This window comes from Choloepus didactylus, chromosome 20, assembly GCF_015220235.1.
Source record: "Choloepus didactylus isolate mChoDid1 chromosome 20, mChoDid1.pri, whole genome shotgun sequence".
Lineage (NCBI taxonomy): Eukaryota > Metazoa > Chordata > Mammalia > Pilosa > Megalonychidae > Choloepus > Choloepus didactylus.
Window position 1 is genome coordinate 32,799,174 of NC_051326.1, and position 14,693 is coordinate 32,813,866.

Below are 14,693 nucleotides of genomic sequence, written 5' to 3' on the forward strand. Positions count from 1 at the left end.
TAAACAATCGGAAAATTTCCATAAAATTCCATGTTTCTTGTTTCTCTTGAAAAATAGAAGACCTCATCAATCTGGGCCCACATTCCAGCCTGGCCAAAAATTAGTTTGTCCTTAGTAGTGGCTGCTCCAAAAATTACCATACCCCTGACACTTAGGTTCCTTTTACATTGTTCCATTGGCCTCAAAGACAATTCTGCCTGCAACCCCTGGAATAGTGGAAGAGACGACAGGAAAGACAGAGCAGGGCCACATGCAATGAAAAACACACTAGCTTTGGAATCAGAAAGCCCTGGGTCCAAATCCTGGCTTTCCTGCTTCCTAGTCCTGTCACTGTGGGCAAGTTATTTAAGCTTCCTTAACCTTAATGCACTCATCAACAAAATGGGGACAACACTACTACCTCACAGAGTTGTTTTTAAAAATATATTCACGTGTAATATACTTGGTACAGTATCTGACACACAGAAAGTGCCCCGAATGGTATTATCATTATTGCTTTCAGGCTATGGAGGTTTTAATGACTTAGGTAGACCTTGGGGGTCCATGGTGGGTTCTGAATAGGGGAGTACCGTGGGAAAAGTGCATATCAGAAAGATCCCCCCAGCAGTGATGTGCAGGATGAACTGCAGCAAGAAGGAAAGGGGGTATGGGGTTTACGGAGACCAGGTTGTCAGGGCTGGAACAGAGGGAAGTGGGTCTGTTTGCTTTAACATTTGTGGGACTCAGGGCAAGAGAACAAATGGAGACTTACACATTTTTGCCATTATACTTAAGAGTTATAAATCAAGCTAACAAATTATTTAATAAAATATGTTCTTCTACCTGGATGAATTAATCTTCTTCAATGGCCCAGAAGTCCAGGTTCAAATTTGGAATTCCCTCACTCCTTGGAGTCCCACACACTGGAACATGATGACACTGGAGGAGCCCCTCTCTACTCCCCTTCTGAGCCTACAGCCTAACCCCCTTCTCCCCTGTGCCTCCCATCCTCAAATTCTTGGATCCTGCAGCTGGCAGACTCTGAGCACAACCCCCACACCCACATCCATAAGCCACACTTGGCACACTCAGTGTGCTCTTTACCCCAGGCAGGATTTACTCAGAAGAGAGCTGTGAAGGCTCTGGAAGTGGGCACAGGGCCATTCGAGCAGAAAATTCTGGAGTTCTGTAATGCAAGACTTAAAAGAGGGGGTAGGGATCCCAATGGCCAGCCCACTTGCCTTACACTTTCCTTGGCCCTTGGGGTGGGGCAGGTGCCACAGGGGTAAGGCCAGAGTGGGAGGGGCCCAGGGTTAGGTCCCCTCTTGCAACCGGGAAAGGCCGGCCTGCGAGCTAGGGTGGGCCCGGCGGGTACCTTGAGCGAGGGAGATGTTCCTCAGCGCTATGGAGTGCTCCCAGTCCTTGAGGCGCAGATCCTCAGTGACGACGTTGAGCATAGCCAGCTCCTGCTTGAGCTGCAGCTCCATGCCCATGTGCGCCAGCCGCATGCGGCGCGTGTCCTCGCTGGCGTTGCTCACCAGCACCTGCAGGTCCTGCAGCCGCGTGTGGTGGAGGGCCACGTCGTAGGACAGGCTCTGGTTGAGACCGCGCAGTGCGCCGCCCAAATCGGCCAGCTCCTCGCCGAGAAGGCCCACCCTGCGCGCCAGCCCGTCCAGCAAGCCGGCGTGGTGCCGCAGCAGCAGCTGGCTGCTGTTGCTCTCCACCTGCAGCTGGTAGAGCTCGAGCTGCGCCGCCTCGCTCTGCTGGCCCGTGTGGTCGCGCAGCACGGCCACGGCCTGCTCGGTCTGCGCCGCCTGCGCGTGCAGCTCCCACAGCACGCCCTCCAGGCGCTGCACCGCGCCCGCCAGCGCCAGCAGCGAGTCCGACTGGTTCTGCAGCGCGTCCTGCACCTTCCACACCTGCTCCGTCAGGTCAGCCTGCAGCGGAGCCTTCAGTAGCCGGAGCTGCAAGTCCCGGAAACTCTCATTCAAACGGTTCACGTTCCGAGTCAGCACCTTCAGGTCATCCGGGGAGCTCCGGGGCCTGGACACTGCGGAGGAGAAGGGGAAGAGATGAGAGGCGCTCGGGAGGTTCCCGGGTCCCATGAGACAGTCCCGGTGCAGAGACTGGAATGCAGTAGGTGCTCAATAACTGATAGATGAATGAAAAGTAGAAGAGGCTAATGTTAATTGAGTGCTTTGATATATCTCAGGGACTGTGGTAAGCTAGTGGTCCCCAAATTCATCTGTACATTGGAATCACCTAGAAAGGTGTTCCACCTGCAGAAATTGTGATTTCATTGGTCTGGAATGTGACCTGGGATTTGGAGTTTTTAAAAATACTGAGGTAATTCTAATGTGAAGACAAGCTTGGGAACCACTGAACTAATCTAACCATTATGTATTAGGTTGAACCACATGAAATTGCCATTTTTGTTTATTGAAATGGTTAAATATCAGCAATTCCATGTGGTTCAATCCAATATATTGTGTTTTGTTTTCCTCTGAACTTCAGGAGGTACCGTATTTATCTTCCTTTCCAGTAATAGCTGTTAAATTTGCCCAAGGTAGTACAGTGAGTCATAGAGCTGGGATTCAAACCCAGAGCCCAAGCATTTTCCAGAGCCTAAAGGCTTTCCTACAAGTCTGCGGAAAAGAATGCCAGCAACAGACATTCAGGCTCAAGGCAACAAGTGTTTATTTTACAGCCTCCTCGGGTCAGGGTCCCATTCCCTGACTGCCCCCATGCTGCAGCAAAGCGCCAGCTAGGGCGGATGCAGGCGTTTTTTATGTAGATACTCTCCTTTCTCTGCATCTTCCAAATCTCCTAAATCCTCTGTTTCCCTCCCCAGCAAACAACTCACCCCAGTGACTTCTCACCCTTCCTTCTTGGAGAAGTCTCCTTTTGTTTGTTATAAGCAGTTGTTTCACAACACTAAAGGGAGGGACTTTTATCTTAATAATTATAATCTAGCATCTCTGTTTGTGAGCGCCTGTTCTCTCAGGGTCTCCCAGGAGTTCGTGCACTGCACTGACTCGGGTCCAGTACCAGCCCTGGTGCTGGGTGGCCTAGGGTGTGCTCATTGTCTGTTAGCTGTGGACTGTCCACAGCTGTCCTCCACTCTGCCCTGCATGCTAGAGAAATGGAAACTAGTGGGGGTGAGGCCAAGAAGGATGAGGAGCCTGACGAGGTATGGAGGAATTCTGCCTTGGAAATCTTGGACCAAGAGAATGAGGGAACTTGCTACCCAGCTTTTTTAAACAATGAGAAAATTCAGACAGGAGAGTTTTCTTCCAGAACCTCAGGTTGGGAAGGGGGAAAATAGATCATGAGGGTGCTTGGGCCATGAGAAGACCAGCTGCTGCAGTCCTTTGTGATGCTTCTGGAAGCACAAAGCATTTGTGATGGCCACCCTGGAGGAGATAAGTCATTTCAGATCATATTCAGAGGATCATAGGGCTGGATGGAGCCTTGGAAACCTGCCTCAGCTTCCACCCCACCCAGCATTTTAATCTCCCAGAAAATCCCCTTGCCAACTGGTCACCCAGCCTCAGCTCACACCCCTCTCTCCACCTCCAGTTAGTTCTAACTGTTGGAATATTTTGCATTCTGTTCAGGATTGAAATTTGCCTCCCTGTAGTTTCTTTCTATCACTGATCCTGCCTCTGGGGTCGTATAGAGCTAGTGAAATATTTTTCCACAAGATGCCCTTCAGAATTTTAAAGATATCTATTACATTCTTGCTTAGTCTTTTCTTGTTTAAAGTCTATTGTTCCTTCATCTATTCCTCTCATGACTTAGGTTTTAAGCCTCCCTCCATCCTGGTTTCCTCTTCTGCAAATACTTTTTGTCAGTTTCCCCTCAAAAGGGTGCCTGATCTAAACGTGGTTTTTCAAGGTGTGGACGGTCTACTGGGCAGAGTAGGGTGGGAGGATCAGCTCTTTCATTCTGGGCATGAGACTTTATCAGGGCTTTGCAAAGCTTAGGCATTAGGCTGAGTCTAGGCAGTCTTTGGTGAACAGGACATTCTTCTAGATTTACAGAAGAGACTGAGGCCAAGAGAGTGTCAGTTATCTATCTGCTTAGGACTTGCCTCCCACCTCCTGATCCGGTAGTTTGCATCATTGTTCCACTGAAGAGTTGCCAATAAAAGTAAAGGTTCTGGAGAAAATGAATTTGTGACCCAATCACAGTCCAAGTAACCACAGGAATTATCTGTTTAAGGAATCTTCATAGGCCAGGATTTGATTCTAAATCTAGTGTGTTTGTCCAATATTTCACCTGGGTTGATTTACAAGTATTGGAGACAGAGCAGTTGGAAAACAGAAAGTCCGATATTTTCTTGTCTTTTCTCGTGGTGTCCCTGGAGCTCAAAGATACTGCAGCTTATCACAAGTAGTAAGCACCCTCTGAGTTTTCTAAGTTCTGGTTTTCAAATAGAGATTGTGCATGACTAAGAGAATACAGTACAACCTACTTGATTTAAATCACAGGATTGATTTAAGGCCACATTTGCCCAGGGCTTGCCAGGCAAATGAATGTAGGCAATTTCCCTTCCTCCTGCTGTCTTCCTAGCTCCCACCAGCCCTCCTTCCCTTTTCAGGGGTCCCTGTGCTCTAGTGGTTCCCTGTGCCCTTGGAGGCCCCTGGCCCTGCCCATCAGCCTCCCCGTCTCAGAATCTACCAGCTCCAGGGCTCTTTCTCTCTGTTGGGAAACTAAACTGAAACTTTGCCCATGTGGTGATGAAGGAAAATCAGCTACCCCTTCGCAGGGAGTTCATTTGTGTCCTTTATTATTGTTTGTTGCACAACCAATATTAACATAAATTCAAATAAAAGAAAAAAAATTCTTTCACAATCCCACAACCTCCAACAGAGCACATTGCTTTTCTTTTCATTTTCTTTTCAAGCTCTGTCCATATGCATACCAATCTTTACAATTTGATTTTCTGTGTTTTTCCACTTAATATTATTATTATTTCATAAGCAGTTCCACATCCTTCTTTTGGTCTTTTATCATTATATCGCTGCATAGGCATCCATTAAGGGGGTGCATTGTAATTTACCTATTCTTTTACTTTTGAATATTTTTTTCAGTCATTATAAATAAATAAGTGCAAAAAGACATCCCCTTCTTTTGAATTTTTTCCAAGCTATCAATTCCCAGGTGTTGGATTAAAAGGTAAAAAAGTATAGACATTTTTATGACTTTTAAAAAATTACACCCAAATTACTTCCCCCAAAGTTATTCTAATTTATATTTAATTCTAGATTTTGGAATGTACCTGTTTTGCTGCAACCCCACTGAATATTATAATTTTCACATTGTCAGTGTCACAGATATAAAATGATACCTTTTTATTCTAGTATATTTGCATGTAAAAATTGGTCTTTTCAAGGCAATGCATTAGTTCAAAGGAATGATGTGGACAATTTAGGTAGCCTGGCTAATCAGAACAGAAATTATTTATGGGGTTAAGTACTCTTTGGGCATCAAGCATACCCAAAGGGAACAGCGTCCCTTTTTAGGATCCCTCACCCTCCCCAGGAATGAATTATCTCCTTCCAACAGTCACTCTGTGTTCTCTGCTCACACACCACCACCCACCCACCCTCTTCCCCTATTTAATTCCTTCCAGATGTTCGCTGTCCTCAGCAGGGAACAATTCTTACTTGAGTGTGACTCTCTTAATTCAGATTTATACAAAAAGTTCATTGATCTCTCTGCCAGGCGTATCTATTTTTAATGTGCTTTAATTAATCTTCAACTTTTATACTTTCACAAATGGGAAAATAAATAATAGAATAATAATAATAACAGTACTATGTGTCAGTCACATCCTAAGTGCTTTCCATATGAATACATTTAATCCATATGAATACATTTCCATATGAATCCATTTAATCCCATAACAACCTTATAAGGTATTATGATTATCCTCATATTCCAAATGAGGAAACTGAGGCACAGAGAAGTTAAGGAACTCACAAGGTCACACAGCTAGTTGATGGCAGAGACTGAATTTAGGCTCCAGCAGTTTGATACCAGAGTCTTCAGCTCTTAAGCACTTAGCCATACTGCCTCTTATATAATGATTGAGCTGAAAGGGTGAAAGGTTTAGAACAACTTTTTAAACATTTTATTGTAGTAACAAATATACAACACAGTAGAATTCAGTAGTGTTAATTAATTGTGCTACCATCACTGATATCCATTACTCCTACTTTTCCTCACTTCAAACAGAAACTCTTTACCCATTAAGCTATAACTCTCTCTTCCCACCCCAATCCCCAACCCAGGTAACCTATAAACTACTGTCTCTGTAAAGTTTGCGTCTAGGTGTCTCATATAAGTGAAATCATACAATATTTATTTTTCTTTTTTATTATCTTTACTAGAGAAGTTGTAGATTTACAGAAAAATCTCACCTAAAATTCAGTTCCCATCTACCACCTATTATTAATGTCTTGTTTCTGTGGTACAGTCCTATGTCATTTTTTAAAATCTTTATTCTAGTAGTATGTATACAACTTAAAATTCCCCCTTTTAACCACATTCAAATATATCATGTAGTAGTGTTAATTCCATTCACAATGTTGTGCTACCCTCACCACCATCCATTACCAAAACTTGACTATCAACCCAAGTAGAAACTCTGCACAATTTAAGCATTAACTCCCCATTCCCTACCCTGACCCTGGCCCCTGGTAACCTATATTCTAATTTCTGACTCTAGGAATTTGCTTATTCTAAAATTATTTCATACCAGTGAGATCAAATAATAATCTGTTCTTTTATGCCTGGCTTATTTCATGCAACATGATTTCATTCAATAAGGTTCATCCACATTGTAGCATATACCAGCACTTAACTTCCTTTTATGGCTAAATAATATTCCATTGTAAGGATATACCACATTTTGTTTATCCCTTCATCTGATGATGGACACTTGGGTAGTTTCCGCCTTTTGGCTGTTGCGAATAATGCTGCTATGAACATTGGGATACAAATATCCGTTTGAGTCCCTGCTTTCAATTCTTTTGGGTGTATGCCAGGAAGTGGGATTGTGGGTCATATGGTAATATGGTAATTCTATTTTCAATTTTCCAAGGAACTGCCACACTGATTTCCACAATGACTACACCATTCTACAGTGTCACCTGCAGTGTTGAAGTGTTCTTATTTCTCCACATCTTCTCTAGCAGTTATTATTTTCTGTTTTTTGATAATAGCCATCCTGGTGGGTGTGAAGCAGTATCTCACTGTGGTTTTGATTTGCATTTCCCTGATGGGTTAATGATGGTGAGCATCTTTTCATGTGCTTACTGGCCATCTGTATATCTTCTTTAGAGTAATGTCTATTCAAGTCTTTTGCCTATTCTTAAATTGGGTTGTTTGTCTTTTTGTTCTTGAGTTGTAGCAGTTCTTCATTTATTTGGGATATTAAACCCTTGTCACATACAGGGTTCACAGTTATTTTCTCCCATTCTGCAGGTTGTCCTTTCACTTTCCTGTTAGTATCCTTTAATACACAATAGTTCTTAATTTTGACAAAGTCTATTTTATCTATTTTTTTCTTTTGTTGCTCATGTTTTTTTGTGCCATATCTAAGAAATTACCACCAGATCCCAGGTTATGAAGGCTCCCCACTATGTTTTTCTAGGAATAAAACAAACTTTTAACACTCAAAAATGCACATATATGGACTAGGCTTTGAATGTAGTGAGTTCCCCATTAAAAGCCCAGCCTGTGTTCAGGATGCTTGGCAGGAACCAGGGAGAGATTTGAATTCTGATACAGATTCAGTTCTAATTGCACGTTTGCTTCTGGCCATGCCCTACATAATTGCACACGCATATCTCATGCAGTCTTCTCATCTGCACGGAATTGCTTTCTCACCCACAGCCCAATCCCCATCTGTTCTGTATTCCATAATTGTCCTTTATGTTCATCAAAGAAGTAATTACAGGCTGGTTAAGTCAAGGTGCCCCAGATGAGATCTGACCAGAAAGAGGCTGTTTTCCCCAAATACATCAGGCACACTTAAAAATGCCAGCTAGGTGGAAGATGTGTGTCTGTGGTCAGGAGGAAAGAAAGCTAAGCACTCTGACTGATGTTTAGTGACCCAAACCTTGAAAAATGGTATTAAAAACCCTTTATCTTTGTACAGCATTTCCACATCCATTGTCTCAGTTGCTTCTCAATACCTAACTTGGAGGTAGGCAGGGTGAATATTGTATGTTGAGGATACAGTACTATCAGGTTTTGCATTTACCCTTTTAGTTACCCTTCCTGATAATCTTAATTTGTTACACTATTCCAAGCCACTCTCTCCTGTCTTTTCCTTTCAACCTGCAGAACTCCCTTTAGTAATTCTTGTAGGGCAGGTCTTTTTTTTTTTTTTAATTCAGTTTTATTGAGATATATTCACATATCATACAATCATCCATGGTGTACAATCAGCTGTTCACAGTACCGTCATATAGTTGTGCATTCATCCCCCCAACCTATTTTTTGAATATTTTCCTTATACCAGAAAAAGTAAAAATAAGAATAAAAAATAAAAGTAAAAAGGAACACCCAAACCACCCCTCCCCATTTTTCATTTAGTTTTTGTCCCCATTTTTCTACTCATCCATCCACACACTGGATGAAGGGAGTGTGATCCACAAAGCTTTCACAATCACACTGTCACCACTTGTAAGCTACACCGTTATACAGTTGACTTTAAGAGTCAAGGCTACTGGGTTGCAGTTTGATAGTTTCAGGTATTTACTTCTAACTATTCCAATACATTGAAACCTAAAAAGGATTATCTATATAGTGCATAAGAATGCCCACCAGAGTGATCTCTTGACTCCATTTGAAATCTCTCAGCCACTGAAACTTATTTTGTTTCATTTTGCATTTCCCTTTTGGTCAAGATGTTCTCAATCCCATGACATTGGGTCCAGATTCAACGCCAGGAGTCATATCCTGCGTTGCCAGGGAGATTTACACCCCTGGGAGTCAGGTCCCACGTAAGGGGGAGGACAGTGAGTTCACCTGCCAAGGTGGCTTAGCTAGAGAGACAGGGCCACATCTGAGCAACAAAGAAGTACCCAGGGGAGACTCTTAGGCACAATTATAAGCAGGTTTAGCCTCTCCTTTGCAGTAATGAGCTTCGTAAGGGCAAGCCCGAGATAGAGGGCTCAGCATACCAAACTGCCAGTCCTCAATGTTTGTGAGAACATCAGCAACAATCCAGGTGAGGAAGTCCAACTTCTACATTTCCCCCCAGCTCCTCAAGGGGTGTAGGGCAGGTCTTTTGTGGATGAGCTCTCTGTTTCTGTTTATCTGAGAATATTTTAAATTCTCCCTCATTTTTGAAGGACAGTTTTGCTGGATAAAGAATTTGGGGCTGGCAGTTTTTCTCTTTCAGTACCTTAAATATATTATACCATTGCCTTCTTACCTCCAAGATATCTGATGAGAATTTGGCACTTAGTCCTCTAGAACCAGGCCAGTGGTTCACAAACATGGGGAGAGTGGGGAGATGATGGGTTGTTTAAATACTGCCTGCTCTGGGCTGCATTTGGGCATGGAGTAGGGCTGAGGCATGGGTAATGAAGCAGCCAGTGGGGAGTGGGGGTGAGTTTTTCAGGGCATTCATTTAGGATCCAGAGAGGAAGGCAGCAGATTGGTAATTTTTTTGGTGAGCTCTTTTTTTTACCTACCACATGCCCTCATTGCTATCTCAGAAGGATGCCCAGGATAAATATTTACAGGAGACTGAATTTTCCTTTATGTTGGTGGCCCCACCTGCCCTTGCACATAAACAAGAAGGAGGGAGCTTTCAGCTGCAGCTCAGAGAAGCAGGAAGACCCTTTGAGAAGGAAGCCAGACACGCTGCTTTTGCACAGGTGGCCTGTGCTTTTCGATGCAATGTCAATCTGGAGACTCATCTACCAGTGGCTCCTGGGGCCATAAAGTTTTGCCTGCATAGGTATGGTATCCTAAATGTCTACTTGCTATTGCCCTTGACAGTTCAGAAGTTGGTAGGATTTTCTAAGTGAGCCAGTAAAGGTGGCAAGAGGCCAATTCTAGTTCTCATAGGCAGGGATTCAGCAAATAAGGCAGAGGTGAGGACCATCTCTCCACTAGAATGGTGGGTTGGCTGCAATCCCAACACCCGTCACTTACAAATAGACACTGACTCACACAGATGGAGACTGAAACTGTGAAGTGGAGGATGCACAGAGCACATGCTGTCTAGTGGTCAGCTGATGGTGACAGATAGTGTTAGGATGGCCTGCATCCCCTCAAAGGATGAACCAACATGTTTATTCCTTTCCCCAGAGGTTAGCTGGAAACTTTGTACTCCTGGCACATGTTCCCTACTGGTGGTTCAAACAGATGGAATCTCTGATAACTTACTGCTGATTGCAAGATGAATTATAAATCAAAAGCCTCCTATTGAGATTATTCTTGGGACTCCCATCTTAGAGGCCAGAGAATCTGAAATTATTATCAGCAATGTCAGGAAACCCAGTATTTCAAGGGTGAACATTGATCTAACAAGAAAGCAACTAATTCTTTGTAAGTTCACAAGTGAATTAGCAACTTGCTAGTTACACTGACATGGTGCCTAACACACAAACTGTAACCTGGTGGGTGGTCAATAAATAATTTTCAAATGAGTAAACAGATGATTGGAAATGGAGAATGTTGCTGAGGCAGAGTAGTGGCTTGGTGAAAACAGTGTCCTTCTTAAAAATAGATTTGCTTGGGTGAGAAAAGATAGATGGGACAGTTCTTTGGACCTGCCTCGCATGCTCTCAGCCTGGCTTTTACTCCAGCCATTGCTGGAGCAGCCAACTTCAGGCAGGAGTGACCTGGCTGCCCCTCACTTCATCTATACCTCTGATGTCTTGCTTTCTGCCCCCAGGGCTTCTATGATATCTCAGAATTGAGGGACACTTGTGGGACCTGCCAGGGACTCATACATGCATAACCTTAACCTTTGGGGGAAACTTGACAAATGGGGGCCCAAGAGCTGGTGCATAAATGCTGTCCCCAGACAGACAATTCTGAGGCTCTTACCACACAGCTCCTTAGAGGCCCTGGCAGAACTGAGCCCCAGTTTCCCCCAGTGGAGATCAACTCAAGGACACATCCCGGTATTTGCTCTCCTTCCTGATTGCACTCTCTTCAGTCCCCTCTCCTATTTCCTAGGGTCATTTCTTACAGTAAACTGTCTTCCCATGGAGCTACTGGGATAAGACAGTTGGAAGCACTTCTTCCTCCTTCAGCACGAAGAGTCCAGATTTCATTTTCCTGTTTGCTCTTTGCTTTTTCACTTCCTAATTCCTCATTGTCCCAAGAGACAACAAATAAATTCAAACTTAGGATAGTCATTCATTCATCTGTGCATTTAAATCATTCAGTGCATTTATGCATGGTGCCAACCCACTCTATGGCTCCAGACTATGGGAAATACAAAGATGCCTAAAATACAGGCTCTTCTATCAAAGAATTTATAGTTCACTTAGGGAGAAAAATACAAAAACGGAACTTACCTCAAACTTTGTTTTAAAAACTCCCCTGTTCTAAATGCTGTCTTCATTGGAGGAAAAATGCAAACTCCAACATCAAGATTATTTAAAGTTGAATTTTATTAGTATAATCTGTAAACCATCTTAGTCTACGTGAGTTGGTTTCTTTTTGCATTTTTGTAAAATGCCTCTGTTCACAGTGAGGAGAATGAATTGGAAAGGAACAAGAACTTGAGAAAGAGAGATGGGTTAGGAGGCTGTGGCCATGGTGCAAGCAAGAGAAGAGAGCCCCAATCCATGGCGTTGGTTATTGGGATGAAGAGAGGAGTACAAAGGACATGATTGAAAAACTAACAAGTGACAGGACTTGGTGGCCTCTTAAAACTGGAGACTGAAGGAAAGGAAGACTTCAGTACTATTGCATAAAGTGATGCCTGGTAAAATGAAATCCTCAGCCCTGTTTGAGTCAATATGCTTATTGATGACTAACGGCAGGTGTAAAACTATGGCCAATATTATAGATGAAAAGATCAAATTCAGAATTATCTTAACAGATGTGAACTTCCAGCTTTACATATAGAAAGACAAACATGGTATTTTTGCATTTACAATCAACAGTGAAAGAGTTCGCTGAATTAAACATTGGCTCCTATTTGTCAAATTCCTATCTATACCTCAGAAATTCCACTTATATCACGTCATTTATCCTTAAAACAACTCTGCGAGTAGCCATTATTATCACTATTTTAAAGACGAGGGCGCTAAAGCTCAGAGAAATTAAGTAAACTTTCTAAGGTTTTTGTTAGGTTCAGAGCCATTCAAGAATCCACACAAATGCAGCGAGTCATGGTTTAAGTAGAGAATTTAAGGTTTATTAGAGGAAGAAAGCAGAAGAAAGCAGGTGGGAGCCATCAGAAAAGAAAGAAAGGAAAAATGGTTCTGGCCCTCTTTCTGAGAGTAGCATTTTTTAAAGGAAAAACCAACGTGGGGAGGGAAGGGTGCTGGGGGAGAAGTGTGCCTGCTGAGTGCGTCCTGTGCCTCAATTGGGTGGGTGTCTATCAATTTTTAAGCTGATAGGTTGTTAGGATTCTAGCCCATTATTCTTCTTAGAAAAGCAGCTGCGTTATCTATCTAGGGAGAGCAGGCCTTTTCAGTTGTTCATCTTTTTGGACATATCTGACCTTGCTTTTACCCATCTTTTGGGGTTGGGGCACCACTGTGGCTGGACAGCCTTAAACAGCCTTCATTCTTTAGTTTATGGGGCGCCTGTTTTCTGTGAGATAACCTGCAGGGGCCTCTGGGTTAGAAACTCCTTCTACATGTTAGTTCCTTTCTTTCTGGGATCTAACAGTTTTAGAGCTAGGAAGGGACAAAACCAGGTGATCTGATCCTAACTCCAGAGTCTCACACTATGCTGTCCTCTTGGCTTTACATAATGGCGGGAAAAAAAAAAAAAAATCATGTAGACAAAACTATATGATATTTAAACAAAATTACTGATTATGATTATTCTAAGTTGCATCTGAAAGTAATTTGCCAAAATTGAATTGGTCATCCAGCGAAATGCATGTCTAAAAATCATTTTACACATTGATACAGTTTAAAAATACAAATACCTGGTTTGTGAGGGCCTTTACTAGAGATTAAATGGAAAGAAGTTGGAGTGGACAGGAAAGATGGATGCTGATCTCCAAGCCTGAGTCACATCCTTAGGCAGTGCCGCCCAGCAGATTCAGAAGAGCCTAAAATTTCAGTCACTCTGAGACTCACGGGGCCCAGCTGACTGGTGCTCGGGGCCCAAGTGCTCCTTAAAATCATTGCTGCCTGTGAGAAATGCACTCTCGGGATCTGTCTTTTCAGTCTAGAAATTAAAAAAAATCTTTGTGGGAAATTATCTCCATACTTTTATGAGAGTTGGTGCTGTCTTGGAATTATTTCTAGAAAATGGGTCTCAAGAACCTCCTAATTGAGTAAAGTTAGAAAGAAATAAAATCTTTCCTCACAACTTCCTCACCTATTCTCAAACCATACAAGAAAAGCAGGGACTCACTTAAGAGAAAAGTGACTTGCCCCATGGCAAAGCTCAACCCACTTTCCCAGGCATCATTCTTCATCATTTAAGCCACAGTCCTCATTGATATATAACATAATAAAGCCCCCGACCTGTAGTGAAGCAGTATATCAAGAAAGGTGGGTGTAAGTACTGCTCCTTTGGAGGGAAGAGTTAATCCCTATCTCTAACAGTTTTCAGTCTATTTAAAAAATTAAAAATGGGGAGAAAAACCTACTAACTTGCTGGGTTTCATATAATACACAATCTTTTTAGAGAAAGTGTGTTGCATCCTCCTTCCCATCCTAAAGCTGCAATTCTTTTCTGGACTCTCATTTCATCATTGAACTAGCAACTTGGACATTTACACATTTTTTAAAAATACAAATAGGTTTTACTTTATTAAGATGTGAAATAGTTTCAACATTTATTGCAGAAATACCCTGTTTATGTAATATTGGATGTTGAATAATTAACAGGCAGGAGAAACCTTCATTTATTCAGTACTTGTATCAGGCACTATACTGGGCACTTTGACCATACATGTCATATCTGATACAGGCCAGGATCTTTTTAATTTTTATGGCAGGACCCGGGGATAGATGTCATGGGGAAACAGAAGGTTTTCTATCTGCAGGAAAGATACATCAACATGAATTTTAAATTTATGTGGTAGAAGTGACTTTTGGGGCTCCACCACCTCAAATAGCACTCCTGTTCCCCCTGCCTCACCAAAATCTGGGCCTGTGATTAGATGTTGTAGAGACTAACCATGTGCCGCTAAAGAAGAGATGGTCCAGTGCAGGCCACTGGGTGAGAGCCAGAGTCTGTGCTCCAAGGTGTAGACAAGCTATTTCTCAGTCCGTCGAGGGTCTCGTTTTCAACCTCCAAGTTGGTGAATGAACTCTGCCTAGTCCAGGACCCCCCATGGAGCCACTGTCCCTAGCCTTTCAGTCCACAAGTGTGCACTGCTGTTCTCACCAGGACTCCGACACGAAAGTAGCAAAGGTACCTTGGAAACCATTTGGAAGCCCCCTCCCTATTTTCTGCCCGAGACAGAATAACCCTCTTGCCCCAGCTCACACAGCTAAACAGAGGTATAGATGGACTATTCACTTAACTGGATGGAA

General features: G+C 43.0%; 1 protein-coding gene across 3 annotated transcripts in view; it reads right to left on the bottom strand.

The window, feature by feature from the left end:
• Positions 1-14,693, bottom strand: part of SCARA5 (scavenger receptor class A member 5) — a 123,311-nt gene that overhangs the window by 41,588 nt on the left and 67,030 nt on the right. For all 3 annotated transcript variants that reach the window (XM_037813382.1, XM_037813383.1, XM_037813384.1), the window contains one exon: positions 1,355-2,029. In XM_037813382.1, coding sequence (XP_037669310.1) covers positions 1,355-2,029 — 675 coding nt within the window. The remainder of the gene's footprint in view (positions 1-1,354; positions 2,030-14,693) is intronic.